This window comes from Oncorhynchus masou, chromosome 29, assembly GCF_036934945.1.
Source record: "Oncorhynchus masou masou isolate Uvic2021 chromosome 29, UVic_Omas_1.1, whole genome shotgun sequence".
Classification (NCBI taxonomy): Eukaryota; Metazoa; Chordata; class Actinopteri; order Salmoniformes; family Salmonidae; genus Oncorhynchus; species Oncorhynchus masou.
In genome coordinates this window covers 49862843-49878245 of record NC_088240.1, presented here as the reverse complement: position 1 = coordinate 49878245, position 15403 = coordinate 49862843, and the positions used below count along the sequence as shown (strand labels likewise).

Below are 15403 nucleotides of genomic sequence, written 5' to 3'. Positions count from 1 at the left end.
TTTCAATCGATCGCTGCCCGCACCTGCTCGCCTGTCCAGCATCACTACTCTGGACGGCTCTGACCTAGAATACGTGGACAACTACAAAAACCTGGGTGTCTGGTTAGACTGTAAACTCTCCTTCCAGACTCACATTAAGCATATCCAATCCAAAATTAAATCTAGAATTGGTTTCATATATAGCAACAAAGCATCCTTCACTCATGCTGCCGAACATACCCTGGTAAAACTGACCATCCTACCGATCCTAGACTTCGGTGATGACATCTATAAAATAGCCTCCAACACTCTACTCAACAAACTGGACACAGTCTATCACAGTGCCATCCGTTTTGTCACCAAAGCCCCATACACTACCCACCATTGCGACCTCTCGTTGGTTGGCCCTCGCTTCATACTCGTCGCCAAACCCAATGGCTACAGGTTATCTACAAGTCTCTGCTAGGTAAATCCCCGCCTTATCTCAGCTCACTGGTCACCATAGCAGCACCCACTCGTAGCACGCGCTCCAGCAGGTATATCTCACTGGTCACCCACAAAGCCAATTCCTCCTCTCTGCTGCCCATGACTGGAACAAATTGCAAAAATCTCTGAAGCTGGAGACTCACATCTCCCTCACTAGCTTTAAGCACCAGCTGTCAGAGCAGTTTACAGATCACTGCACCTGTACTTAGCCTATCTGTAAACAGCCCATCTATCTACCTACCTCATCCCCATACTGGTATTTATTTATTTATTTTGCTCCTTTGCACCACAGTATCTCTACCTGCACATTCATCTTCTGCCGATCTACCATTCCAGTGTTAAATTGCTATATTGTAATTACTTCGCCACCATGGCCTATTTATTTCCTTAACTTACCTCATTTGCACTCACTGTATATAGACTTTTTGTTTTCTTTTGTTCTACTGTATTATTGACTGTATGTTTAGTTTATTCCATGTGTAACTCTGTGTTGTATGTGTCGAATTGCTACGCTTTATCTTGGCCAGGTCGCAGTTGCAAATGAGAACTTGTTCTCAACTAGCCTACCCGGTTAAATGAAGGTGAAATAAAAAAAAATACAAAATAAATTAAAATCTATGAATGTTTGAAAATCTCGGCCATGTTCTGTTATAATCTCCACCCGGAGCAAACGTTTCGGGTAGCCTTCCACAAGCTTCCCACAATAAGTTGGGTGAATTTTGGCCAATTCCTCCTGACAGAGATGGTGTAACGGTCTCAAATTTGCAGGCCTCCTTGCTCGAACACACTTATTCAGATCTGCCCACAAATTTTCTATAGGACTCAGGTCAGGGCTTTGTGATGGCCACTCCAATACCTTGACTTTGTTGTCCTTAAACTATTTTGTCACAACTTCGGAAGTATGCTTGGGGTCATTGTCCATTTGGAAGACACATTTGCGACCAAACTTTAACTTCCTGACTGTCTTGAGATGTTGTTTCAACATATCCACATAATTTTCCGTCCTCATGATGCCATCTATTTTGTGAAGTACACCAGTCCCTCCAGCAGCAAAGCACCCCCACAATATGATGCTGCCACTCCCGTGCTTCACAGATGGGATGGTGTTCTTCGGCTTGCAAGCATCCCCCTTTTTCCTCCAAACATAACGATGGTCATTACGGCCAAACTGTTTTATTTATTTTTTCCATCAGACCTGAGGACATTTCTCCAAAAAGCACGATCTTTGTCCCCATGTGCAGTTGCAAACCGTAGTCTGGCTTTCATATGGCGGTTTTGGAGCAGTGGCTTCTTCCTTGCTGAGCGGCTTTTCAGGTTACGTCGATATAGGACTAGTTTTACTGTGGCTATAGATACTTTTGTACCCGTTTCCTCCAGCATCTTCACATGGTCATTTGCTGTTGTCCTGCCATTGATTTGCAATTTTCGCACCAAAGTACGATCATCTCTAGGAGACAGAATGCATCTCCTTCCTGAGTGGTATGACAGTTGCGTGGTCCCATGGTGTTTATACTTGCATACTACTGTTGAACGTGGTACCTTCAGGCATTTGGAAATTTCTCCCAAGTATGAACCAGACTTGTGGAGGTCTACAATTTGTTTCTGAGGTCTTGGCTGATTTCTTTTGATTTTCCCATGATGTCAAGCAAAGAGGCACTGAGTTTGAAGGTAGGCCTTGAAATACATCCACAGGTACACCTCCAATTGACTCAAATTACGTCAAATAGCCTATCAGAAGCTTCTAAAGCCATGACACAATTTTCTGGAATTTCCCAAGCTGTTTAAAGGCAGAGTCAACATGGTGTATGTAAACTTCTGACCCACTGGAATTGTAATACAGTGAATTAATCTGTCTGGAAACAATTGCTGGAAAAATTACTTGTGTCATGCACAAAGTAGATGTCCTAACCGACTTGCCAAAGCTATAGTTTGTTCACAAGAAAATTGTGAAGTGGTTGAAAAATGAGTTTTAATGACTCCAACCTAAGTGTATGTAAACATCCGACTTCAACTGTATGTCTGCTCAAATCCACAGGAGCTTCATTCTCCACCACAACAACAAATATGCTGGGAAACTTACAATACCATCATCAGCTGTGTTCAACACGAGGGAAAGTACTGCCAAGACCTAACATTGGCTTTACATGTCAGCCTAGGATAATGATCTGTCATTGTTTTCTAGCCATTTATGCCTTTTGATGTGTACTATGGCAGCTAAAAGCTGAATTACAGTAACACATGAAATTAACACATTTCAATGAATAAGATGAGATGCAACAAAATCAAAACGTCAGAGTTGAGGCAAGAAATGTATGTAGAACCGTCTGAGAGGTGGAGGGAGTAGGGGGCATCTTAGTCACAGTCACAGCCAGGGAGGTAAACGATTGAGGGTTTAAATGTTACATGTTCAACTGTTTGATAGTTTTTTCAAGCAAAGAATAGCTGTGGAAAGGACATTACATACTGAACTTGTATAAAATACCAATACATTTCCATTGTGATATGCCGAGTTGACAATAGTCTGATATTTGCCATGGGTGGAAAGAAACTTTAAAGTAAAGTTGAGAAGGTGGGCAAAACTAAGTTCCACCATTCACACCCTACTACAACAACCTGCTTTAACAAACCAGTGATTGAAACAGTATGCAAACACAGAAAGACATACTCCAGCGACTCCTAAGTATGTGTAGTTCATACATGCATAATCTATGAGCAGAATGACTGTCTCATCCCTAGTTTTGTTTTTCTGGAAGCTGTACTGTGCCATTTTCCCCCACAAGGGCCAGGGCCCTAGCAATTCAAGTTCTAGCCAATGAGCATCAGCCCCTCCCCATTTGAGTGACAGCTAGCAAGATATGCACACACAGCAGAGCGAGAACAAGGAAGTGGTGCACATGTCTGCACATATGTGGCGTAGTACGCAATTATTGGGGAACACTTTTGGCCCCTGAGCGCTACTTTCAGAAATACTGACTAAAATGCATACAAAAGTACAAGAGAAACTCTTTGAATTGCCTCTTCCCTCAAACACCGCTAACAGGAATTAACTTATTTTGAAATCATTTATTTTATTAAAGTGTTGTTCCTACACTCATTTAGTGTTGAGTCAGCCCAGAAAAACTGAGGAATTGAATAGACATAATGGCAGAACTGGTGGTGAAAATGAACAATGTAATATTCACATAAAAACTCCAAAACGATGTAATTGTAGAAAAACAGGCTGTCATAAACATTATTGGTACATTACAGTAGCTAAAATAGAGCTTGAACCATTTGAAATATATATGACACATACACACGTGCACGCACGGGCACACACATGCATACACCATTGCTACAACCATATAGGCAATCTGGATCCTTCTATTTACACTATCGAACATCTGGTTGGCATTTTCCCGCCGTTAAAACCATGATATATGTTTTATACGTTTAACAGTCCCTGAAGTACTGTACTGCGCTGCAACATTACCAAATTATTTTCCTCCTACCTCTCTTTTTTACATGAAAGGTTATGATAACACGGGGCGGGGCGACTAACATTAGCGGCTGTAAAGTACTGGGAGCCGGGGCCGCTGTGCAGCGGCTTTATTGGTCTGAGATAAGATGTAAGTGTGTGTTAGCTGGTTTATATGCTGCTGGAAGGGACTGCTTCTCATTAGCGGACCCAGGCCCGGTGACTCTGGAACGGAAGGATTGGTGGAGAGGAGGAAAGGGGGGGGTTCATGTCTCCCAAGTATAGTAGCTAGCTACTGTAGCAGATCAAACTTGGTTCCTGAGGGAAAAGGGCTACCGCTTGAGCTACAGCTTTGCTAACAGGGTCATTCTACAAAGTTGCAAATCCATGTAAAAAACACAAGAGACCAGCAGACTGGATACAAGGGTGAGGCAGTACAGCAGGAACAGCTCCATCTAGTAGTCAAACCATACTGAATAATGGGGAAGTAAGGCAAACAACTTCAATGACTAATTACACTGGACAGGGGAAAATAACAATCACCAAATTAACTGTGGATACATTACAAAGTATAAAGAAACAATGCTCACTCTATTTGTCAGACATTGAGAACTGATATTATATTCTGGCTGTTGGGGTGGGGATTTGTGTGGGATTCCTCATGTCTTAATCATTATCAGGAAGGACTTTGGTCAAAATCCGATGTTGGGTATTATATTTATAGATTTTTGGTAGGTAGGTAGCCCAACAATCCAATACCGCTGGGCCCTTGAGCATAGCCCTTATCCTCACAACACTCTCCATCCAGAGGCACTGCACTGCAGACTGACCCTTTTGCTACTCTCAACTGTGTGTGGAGGGGTTGAGATGAAGAAAGCAGAAGACACATTTCCATTGTTCTCTGTAACTATGGACCATAAAGTTGTATCGTATGAATCCAAACAAGCTGCCTTTAGCTTGACCATCCGTCCTTGATCTACCTGAGAGGTTGGTGGAAGGAGGGTGGCTTAAAATGGGTGTAATGGCTAGAATGGAGTGAATTGAAATGTATCAATAATGCTTGATGTGTTTACCTTCCATTCATTAATTAATTAATTCATACCATTCCAGCAATTACAATGGAGTAACTACAATACAGACATCTACCTCTTCATCCTGCTCTCTGACAAACTAGTAAACTGTGTCAAACCACTGACTATCTATATCTTACAAGCTAGACCTAAAACCCAAAGCTCCAACATAGGATACAAATTAAAAACGCACAAAATTAAAGATCTGTGTTTCGTTCACCATTATAATCAGGAGCTCTTTAATTTATTTTACCATTAATTTACCAGGTAAGTTGACTGAGAACACGTTCTCATTTACAGCAACGACCTGGGGAATACTTACAGGGGAGAGGAGGGGGATGAATGAGCCAATTGTAAGCTGGGGATGATTAGGTGGCCATGACGGTTTGAGGGCCATATTGGGAATTTAGTCAGGACACCGGGGTTAACACCCCTTCTCTTACAATTAGTGCCATGGGATCTTTAATAACCTCAGAGAGTCAGGACACCCATTTAACGTCCCATCCAGGACCAACCAGGGGCAACCCTGCTTAGCTTCAGAAGCAAGCCAGCAGTGGGATGCAGAATGGTATGCAAAAATCTTTCAGAAATAATGTTTATGATTATATTTGGAGGTAATACATACAAATGAATAAAAAAAGAATGCAGAGGAAATCAAATTGATAGTATGAAGAGCAAACAAGCCAGCGGTGCCCAAGAAGGCGACGGAAGGGGTGTGAAATCAAAAGGAATCAATATTTATATTCTTCCATAAGACGACCCCCGTGCCAGCCTCTGGCTCAGCTTGAAGCTGTTTCAGTGTGTGTTTTTAGCGAGCCTCAGTTCTGAAGACACGGGTGGCAAAATTAAGACGGACGGATGGAGACTCCAAAAGTTATTTTGCTTCTCTCTTTTTATCCTCCTTTCTTTCATCCTTCTCTTGCTCTAATAATAAGAGAGTAAGGTCTGGCTCAGTGGTGTGTTGCACTCAAGATCGGCCCGCTCATTAGGTAGTACTAGGCGCTTACTGCGGCAGATTGAAGAATGTGGCATTTTCTGAGCTAAACTGACCAAGACGCACCTCCAACAACACATAAAACTCACATAATTCAGCCTAAAAAGAATGACAATTTCTGTCAACCAGTGGCATATGGGCATTTTAGGTGAGAGCTGATGCCGCCCTGTGATAAGCAGTGCCCACTTTGTCAAAGGTAGGGGTGCAAAATATTTTGCTTGTCCATTCCCAGCACACCTCTCCAGGGTGCTGTTGGAGAGACGTCACTGTCACGCTCCACCGACGTTCTGTCAAAAGAAATCATTCAACATAAATCATGTAGCAGCAGATATAGTATATGGTACAAAGAGTATGTGGCCATTTCGTAGCGACTGGCTGGAGATAAAATAGATGATAATGTAATTAGAGACACTTATTAATTAATGCAGGTTTCTCCGATCAAATAGCCTAACCCAATATTTTGTTGTTGTTGTTGCTGACATGTTAATAAACAGCATATACTACAAACAGGACAGGTCAAATATGGAATGGATAATCAGGCTACTGCTGTCCAGGAGTTAAGATAAATAATAAATATACATTCTCATGATCAGAAGTTTGAATCCATATATTTTTGACTAGCTGATCATCCACAAACATAGATTTTTGGTCTGGACCAGCCTGGATTTGGCCCAAACATATAGGCCTATAAATTACATATTTTCAACTTGAATCCAGAACCAAAAATTAACCTGATTTCAACTTCCTGAAAATGTTTCTTCAACATCCAGAATACAGCGCTTTTTTTACCGAAGACAGATAGAAGACCCGAGGCGACCACCTAGGCTAATTAACTATCTAGCATGCTCCGAACACCTGTGTGTAACGGAAGGAAGGATGCCAGAAAAGTGTTTTAACTGAAAAATACTGTTGTTTGCAATGGTGATAAACCTGCTTTAAACGGTTTACAGTGAAGGACATCTCACTGGAGGCCATAGGAGCTTTGTGAAGCCAGGGGTAAGTGATACATGGAGAGATGACCAATCAATCACTGTTGATGAGGGGAGTGAAACCTCAGCCCAGCATGTTATTGTGATAAGAGTCTGTAGATGCAAAGGATGCAGGGCCTGGGGTCATGCTGGATAGGTCTGAAGGCAAGTAGGACCCAGTGCAAAGCAGAGACATCCAGACTGGAGTCCAGGACCCGACACAGCATCATGGAACTGCTGTCGGGAGACACAGACTCGACGCCTAAAACTTTAGAACTAAGGAACTCGGATACCTGTGTCAACACCTGCTACCAACTAGCCAGCTAGTTGCGATGGAGCCCACTTCACCTGGCGTAGCTTACGAACGTTTCCAGCGCTGTAGACACTGTGTTTATTACACTCTTGTCCGGGACAATACTGACAATATTGACAATCTAGAGTTCCAATGTGGCAATTGTTTGCTAGCAGGATGCTCTAGAAATGAAGTGGCTATGCTCAGCAAACAAATCTTAATTCTGTGCAAATTTATGGGGAAAATGCAGATTGGCAGGACGGCGCTCAGGCCTAATGGATGTTTGCCCACCTTGTCATCTGTCCATATCTGAATGGCCTGTGCTGTCTGGAACTTTCCTGCCAAGGAAGTCGTCTCCATCCTCTTCTCCTCCTTCATCTTGTAGCGAAGTAGACAGAAAACAGCAAGAGGAGTGTTCCAATCAGCGCTGGTCCCATGTCACAAGTTGTGGAAACCGAAGGCAGCGTCATGCTGCTAAGCGGACGGGAATGATTGAGAGGTTCGGAGCAGATTGCCATAAGGAATAGCTTCGCTGCAATGGTGTCTGATCTATCTGCGCCTTCATTGCTGGGACTGCCTGTGTCTGCGATGGTGGTGCTAACTCCAAATATGCTGACTCCAGCAGCTGTTGTCATTGTGTTCGGCTCCTTTCCTTCTCTCTGGATGTGGCGGGGCACTGCCTGCTATGGGAGGTCTGGACCTATCGCCGGGTGCGACACGGATAATATACAGTTGGCTGGGTTTTCTGTGCATCGGCAGAACAGAACTGCTACGTCTGGTAAGATGAGGGGTGTTGGTCTGTAATTTTGTCATTAACAGCTGGTGTGCGATGTCTAATATTAAGGAAGTCTCGCGGTATTGTCTGAGGTAGAGTACCTCATGATAAGCTGCAGACACACTATTTACCTAGAGAGTTATCAGCTATATTTTTTTGCGTATTTACCACCGCAAACCGACGCTGGCACTAAGACAGCACTCAACGAGCTGTATAAGGCTTTTCCCACCGTAAAGCATGGAGGAGGTGGTGTTGGGGTGCTTTGCTGTTGTTCTGGGATTGATTTGCACTTTTCGCACCAAAGTACATTCATCTATAGGAGACAGAATGCGTCTCCTTCCTGAGCGGTATGACGGCAACGTTGCCCCATGGTGTTAATACTTGCGAACTATTGTTTGTACAGATAAACATGGTACCTTCAGGCATTTGGAAATTGCTCCCAAGGATGAACCAGACTTGTGGAGGTCTACAATTGGTTTTCTGAGGTCTTGGCTGATTTCTTTTGATTTTCCCATGATGTCATGCAAAGAGGCACTGAGTTTGAAGGTCGGCCTTGAAATACATCCACAGGTACACCTCCAATTGACTCAAATTATGTCAATTAGCCTATCAGAAGCTTCTAAAGCCATGATATAATTTTCTGGAATTTTCCAAGCTGTTTAAAGGCACAGTCAACTTAGTGTATGCAAACTTCTAACCCACTGGAATTGTAATACAGTGAATTAATCTGTCTGTAAACAATTGTTGGAAAAATTACTTGTGTTATGCACAAAGTAGATGTCCTAACAGACTTGCCAAAACTATAGTTTGTTAAAACCTGTTAAGCCTACCCCATTCTGTTAAAAATCGCGCAACATTTCAGCGTCCTGCTACTCATGCCAGAAATATAGTATATGCATAGGATTAGTATGTGTGCATAGAAAACACTCTGACGTTTCTAAAACTGGTTAAATCACGGCTGTGACTATAACAGAGCCTGTGTTTCATCGAAAAGCGCAAGAAAAACTGATCACTGAAAACTGGAAAAAGTATCAATGTGCCACTTGCATGTATTGTTAATGGGAAACCAAATTACATAGGGCTGAGATTGCAAGTCCTACAGCTTCCACACGATGTCGCCAGTCTTGTCAATTGCCTGGGCTTTGTTTCTTGGTCAAACGAGTAAGAGAGAGCCCATTCCTTCCGGTCTCCGGCAGGATGTTTTGGAGGAGAAATTTTCGACCATGAGTTCAAGACGTGGAGCTATTGAATACAGATCGCCCTGTGATCAATTAGATAGATTATTAACGTTTACTAATACCTAAAGTTGGATTACAAAAGTATTTTGAAGAGTTTTGTGAAAGTTTATCGTCAACTTTTTTAATTTGAAAAAATGACGTTGCGTTTTAAAATGCTGTTTTTTCCTGGATCACACTTTTCATAGATCGATATTTAGGGTATATATGGACCGATTTAATCTAAAAAAGACCCAATAGTGATGTTTATGGGACATATCGGAGTGCCAACAGAGAATCTCGTCAAAGGTAATGAATGTTTTATTTTTTATTTCTGCGTTTTGTGTAGCGCCGGCTACGCTAATTCCTTTGTTTACGTCCTCTTCTGGTATTTCGGCGTGTTGCCTGCTATCAGATAATAGCTACTCATGCTTTCGCCGAAAAGCATTTTACAAATCTGACTCGTTGGCTAGATTCACAACGAGTGTAGCTTTATTTGAGTACCCTGTATGTGAATTTTAATGAACGTTTGAGTTTTAACGAGTGCTATTAGCATTTGGTGTAGCGCATTTGCATTTATTGTTGGCAAGGTGGGGCGATGCGTCTCGGGTGGCCTAGAGAGGTTAACAAGAAATCTGTTCCCACATTTGTGTCTGGAAGTAGCTAGCAAGCTAGCCAAAGAAAGGCAGTTAGATTGGGTGCTTGAATGCTGCTGTGAGGTCAGAACGCTCGGATCAACCCTACTCCTCGGCCAGAGCGTCCAGTGTGCGCTCTGAACGCTCCAAGAACAAAACGCTCTGAATTTACAAACAGACAATCTGACAATGCTATGAGTTTATGAACTATCAGAGCGCACTCTGAGCACACTCTGGCACTCCAGATTGAACCAGCCTTTCGTCTTGACATTTTTGGTTGTTTCATACATGGTCTCATGTGAATCCTTAAAGAGCTGGGTGGGGCTAACACTTAAGAGCGTGTGCACGATGCTTAATGGGTGTAGACAAAGAAGAGCTCTACAGTAGGTGTACCAAAACATTCAAGGGCCATTTTCTCAAAAGTGAGGTTAAAGTTTATCAACTTTAAAAGCAGAATTCCTTTCCCATTGCTCCTCAACTGTAGTGTATGATATACAATTTGCTAGCTCTGAGGTTCTACTTTTACCCAAATGTAAAAAACATAATTTCAAACGTTTCTGCATAAAACCGAATCCAGCCAGTCACAATTGACAACAGACTTCCAGCACGCTTATAGGGAAGGACATTCAACAAGCACAGCACTGAAAAAATAGATATGTTATGGTATGTTATGATATGTTACACCCCCTGCTATATTGTGGATATAGAGTTATCTGTCTAACAGCCTACCCAACATAATCTAGGTAGAATAAGGAATTTCCCAGGGAAATGTTTTTCAATCTTTACTAAACGACATGCCACTGGTTTTGAAAAAAGCCAGTGTGTCTATGTATGGTGATGACTCAACACAATACACTTCAGCGACTGAAATCATTGCAACACTTAACAAAGAGCTGCAGTTAATTTCAAAATGGGTGGAAAGGAATAAGTTTGTCCTAAATATTTCAAAAACTAAAAGCATTGTATTTGGGACAAATCATTCACTAAAGCCTAAACCTCAACTAAATCTTGCAATAAATAATGTGGACATTGAGTAAGTGGAGGTGACTAAACTGCTCGGTGTAACCCTGGATTGTAAAGGCAGGTTCTACAGGTTTAGTTAGGTTTAGGTCTAGTTTTTTCACATCTGGACGACTGAGCAGTCGTGTGGTCAGGTGCCATAAAGAGGGACTTAGGAAAATTGCAATTGGCTCAGAACAGGACAGCACAGCTGGCCCTTAGATGTACACAGAGAGCTGACATGAATAATATGCATGTCAATCTCTCCTGGCTCAAAGTGAAGGAGCGATTTAATTCATCTCTACTTGCATTTGTGAGAAGTATTGACATGTTGAATGCACCGACCTGTCTGTTTGAACTACTGGCACACAGCTCAGACACCAACGTATACCCCACAAGACATGCCACCAGAAGTTTCTTCACAGTCCTCATTTTAATTTTACCTTTATTTAACTAGGCAAGTCAGTTAAGAACAAATTCTTATTTTCAATGACGGCCTAGGAACAATGGGTTAACTGCCTGTTCAGGGGCAGAACGACAGATTTGTACCTTGTCAGCTCGGGAGTTTGAACTTGCAACCTTCCAGTTACTAGTCCAACGCTCTAACCACTAGGCCCCTCATATCCAGAACAGACTATGGGAGGCGCACAGTACTACATGGAACTCTATTCCACATAAAGTAACTCAAGCAAGCAGTAAAATTTGATTAAAAAAACAGATAAAAATACACCTTATGGAACAGCGGTGATTGTGAAGCAACAAACACATGCATACAAACACACGATAACATACGCACTATACACACGCAGAGATGGCTTTTGTGTTGTAGTTATGTGGTAGTAGAGTAGGGGCCTGAGGGCACACACTTAATGTGTAATGAAATCCGTTGTGAGTGTATAGTAATGTTTTTAAAATGGTACAACTGCCTATATTCTGATGGACCCCAGGAAGAGTTGCTGCTGCCTTAGTTTTGCAGGGGAAGGCAATATTTAGTCTCGCAGAATGGACAGGACCGGCCCTGGTTGCACTCAGGGTGACAGCTGGTGGCCACTCATTTTAGCCTGACTACTGCCTACCTCACCCGTACCTCCTGTGACCCTCTCACTCAACCATAATTCCTACCCTTACCCATTCCCCTTGTTCTCTCCCTCACCCGTGCTTCCTTGTGTCCCCCTCTCCCTCAGCTATATCACCCTCGCCCTTATCAATACCCACACTGTGTAATCGTCACCACTCTCCCCCTCCCTTCTCTCCCAGCTTACGATGGAGTTTTATGCCTTAATCTGCACAAGGAAGATTGTCGAGGTGTCATGGTGGTTATCTTCACTGGCCGATGCCTTCTTTCTCCACTGTAATCCCTCAGCAAGTGTCCCTGCCTTTTCTCCCCACTTCACAATCTGTACGCAGTAGTCCCCATACAGACGACACACAGCCATCGTATTCTCTTGCCTTGCCCTCTTCATCTGTCCACACAGGGACAGAGGCCTACATTCTGCTCCACTGTTGGACCAGGGGAGACATCTATATCTGAGGCACAGGGCAGAGAAACACATTAAGGCAGGGATAAAGGGAGAAAATGTGGAAGACAGGGAGCAAGCAAGTGGAGAAAAGAGAAAGACAGGGACGGAGGGAGAAAAAGGGATAGACGGGAGGGAGAGCGGGAGGGAGGGAGACACCAGTAGGGGTCATTTGGCAATGGATCAGAGTCATAGCAACAAATGTCTTCTCAAACTAACAAATGTGGACCAATAGGCTATCATTTGTCTAAAGTAGTATGCTTTATATAATTATTATTACGGATGCACATTATATCGGTAAGCATATCAGAATCGGCCGATATTCGCTAAAAATGCCAACATCGGTATGACTCCATAATGATGCCACGAAAAATACAGCACTACACAGAACAAAAGCAGAAAAATACTAAGTGCACACTTCCAACAACTAAACAAGTTCAAGTCCAGCAGTCATTTGAAAAGAATAAGTAAAATTTCAGCGAGATAACTAATGGCATTCATTGCTCTTGACGATCAACCGTTCTCTGTTGTGGATGATGTTGGCTTTCGTCGACTGGTCGAGCACCTCGAGCCCCTGTACACACTACCAAGTATGGGCTATTTTTCTGATGTTACCCTTCCCGAAGTTACACAGTATTGTTGGAACTCACATCCATGAGCTACTTGCTATGGGCATCACTGCTATTAGCTTCACGACTGACATTTGGACTAGCGATGTCAGCCCCATGAGCATATTGAGTCTGACAGCACAGTGGGTCGACGAGGATTTCGTACTGACGAAAGCCGTGTTGCATGCTCAAGAATGTGCTGGTTCTGCTGCTGCCATTTCAATGGCATTTGAGAAAATGTTTGAAACTTGGAAACATGAACAGACTCCTAGCTCCATTCGAACAACTGATTAGAGAAATAAGCTCATCAACTGCATCTGCAGCAGAAGTGATACCCTCTGTCATGGCATTGAAACTCCTGCTGAACAGAACTGGCGACACAGACGGTGGGGGTTAAAACTTGCAACAGTACAAGAGGCTGTGAACAAGTGATCCGGTGGCATTCTCTCTTTACGGTGTCGCCACCATGCTCGATGCTAGGTACAAGTACAGCTAGTTCGATGCAGACAAAATACAGGGTTTATGTGAAATGTTAGACACAGCTGGACAATATAGAAACGGATACAGTGATAGTGCACACCAAAGAAGAGAGGCCACGGACAGACAGAGCTGAAACTTCAGTGCTTGACCTGTATGATGCAATCCTGGTTGAGACTGAACAAACTAAGTGAAAGAAATAGGTTTAGATTATGTTTGACTGGTAATAGGGACATATGTAAATGCCAACAAAATAACTTTTTGGTCTGTGTGTGTGTTTCAACTATTTAACTGTACTAGAATGCTTAAAAGGACGCAACATTTTTAAATATCGGTTATCGATATCGGTTTTTGGCAAGGGAAATATCGGATATCGGTAAATGTCATCTCATCCCTAATTATTAAATTGCATGCCCTCGTATTTCTTGCATTTATTTCTGTAAAAATTTGAGATACCTATTAAAGAGAGAAGAAAATCAAGGTCCATTGTTCTATCATTAATAAATAATTGAAGTAGGGGTAAAATATACAAAATAGGCCCAAAACAAGATGTTGGATGAGGAGAAAAGCGGGCAGGGGGAGGAGGAGTTAGCTTTTCAACTTAGTATTTTTATTGACTCCAGGAAAACAAAATAAAGCCCTCTCTTTAAGAGTGAGAGTGTGCACACTGCGACAGCCATTCAGGCCTTGGGGGCCCCAATTGTAGCAAATTTAAACTAATGAAAGGACACCCCACTGGTGGAAATCCACTGGAACAGCCCCGCAACAGGCCCACAACTGTTCCCCTATACATGAAAGGTGGAGAGGAAGATAAAAGAGAGGGACTTCTGAAATAGGGCCCAAAAAACAAAGGCAAACAAAAGTACTGACCGTGAGGGGATGACACGACTCATCGCGGTGGAGGGAGCAGGAAGAAAGAAGGGAGAGAGTTGGGAGGACAATGGCACCTCACAGCCGAGTGACATGGTGAAAGAATAAAAAATCTACACAAGAAGTAGTGTCTCCACTCGGATTGAATAGCTTAAACCCACAAGGACATACTGTCTGTCTGTGTCTGTCGACTGGGGCTAAACCGGAGGGAGTGGACTAAATCAGTCCAACACTCTATCTAGACTCTATTTTTGCCTCCCCCTCCCCATTTCTCCTTCTCCCTGACAAAGGGGGACTGAGGCAGTGGCACCGGTTCTCACCAACAACCAGAACCCAAACAACTCTGACTGCTCTGGGTTCCATTCCCGCAGATTGCGCATTTGTTCCGGGGGCTTCGTCCTGTGTCTGATCTCGTGTCTCTTTGTGTCCCCAGTATCTCCATGGCAACTGACATGCTGAAAAATAATATATATATATATATTTTTTAAATGTACTTGCTATGAAAAGCTAAATTGGTAAGAGTTCCATGGTTTCTAATGGCTGCTAATATCCAAGGAGGTCGAGACAAGCCAATGGCAAAAAAAAGTATAAAATAAAGTTTTGCCTTTCTTTGCCAATTATGATTCTGTAAGGGCATTTGTGTTCTTGGATAACACCCCCTTTACATTTCTCGATAGTTAAAGGAAAATAATCTTAACAAGTGACCGTGTCGCCCATTTTAAATGGATGCCCAGGCTTAATTTACAGTTGAAGCACGCCCACCTCGGGCAGACACACGCAGCATTTACATTCAGGCTGGCACGCAGAGGAGGGAGAGGCATTTGTTTGACATGTACTTATTAAAGCTGTCCAAATTATATTAAACCCCCTGAAACACACACGTATGTAGGCACACACACACACACTAATTTGTATGCTACTGCTCTAACACCTACGAATCAATAGCGATGCGCTTTGCATAAATTTAAAATGCTGACAAATAGGCCTAAATTCAATGAAGATACAGGCACATATAAAGCAATTTTCCCTGAGGAAACACAACTACACTGCAGATAGAAGCAT

General features: G+C 42.8%; 1 protein-coding gene across 1 annotated transcript in view; it reads right to left on the bottom strand.

Annotated features, from left to right (window-relative positions):
• Positions 1–14364, bottom strand: part of clybl (citrate lyase beta like) — a 131835-nt gene extending 117471 nt beyond the window's left edge. The window contains exon 1 of the mRNA XM_064944874.1: positions 14342–14364. Within this exon, the coding sequence (XP_064800946.1) occupies positions 14342–14364 (23 nt within the window). The remainder of the gene's footprint in view (positions 1–14341) is intronic.
• Between the last annotated feature and the right edge of the window lie 1039 nt (positions 14365–15403).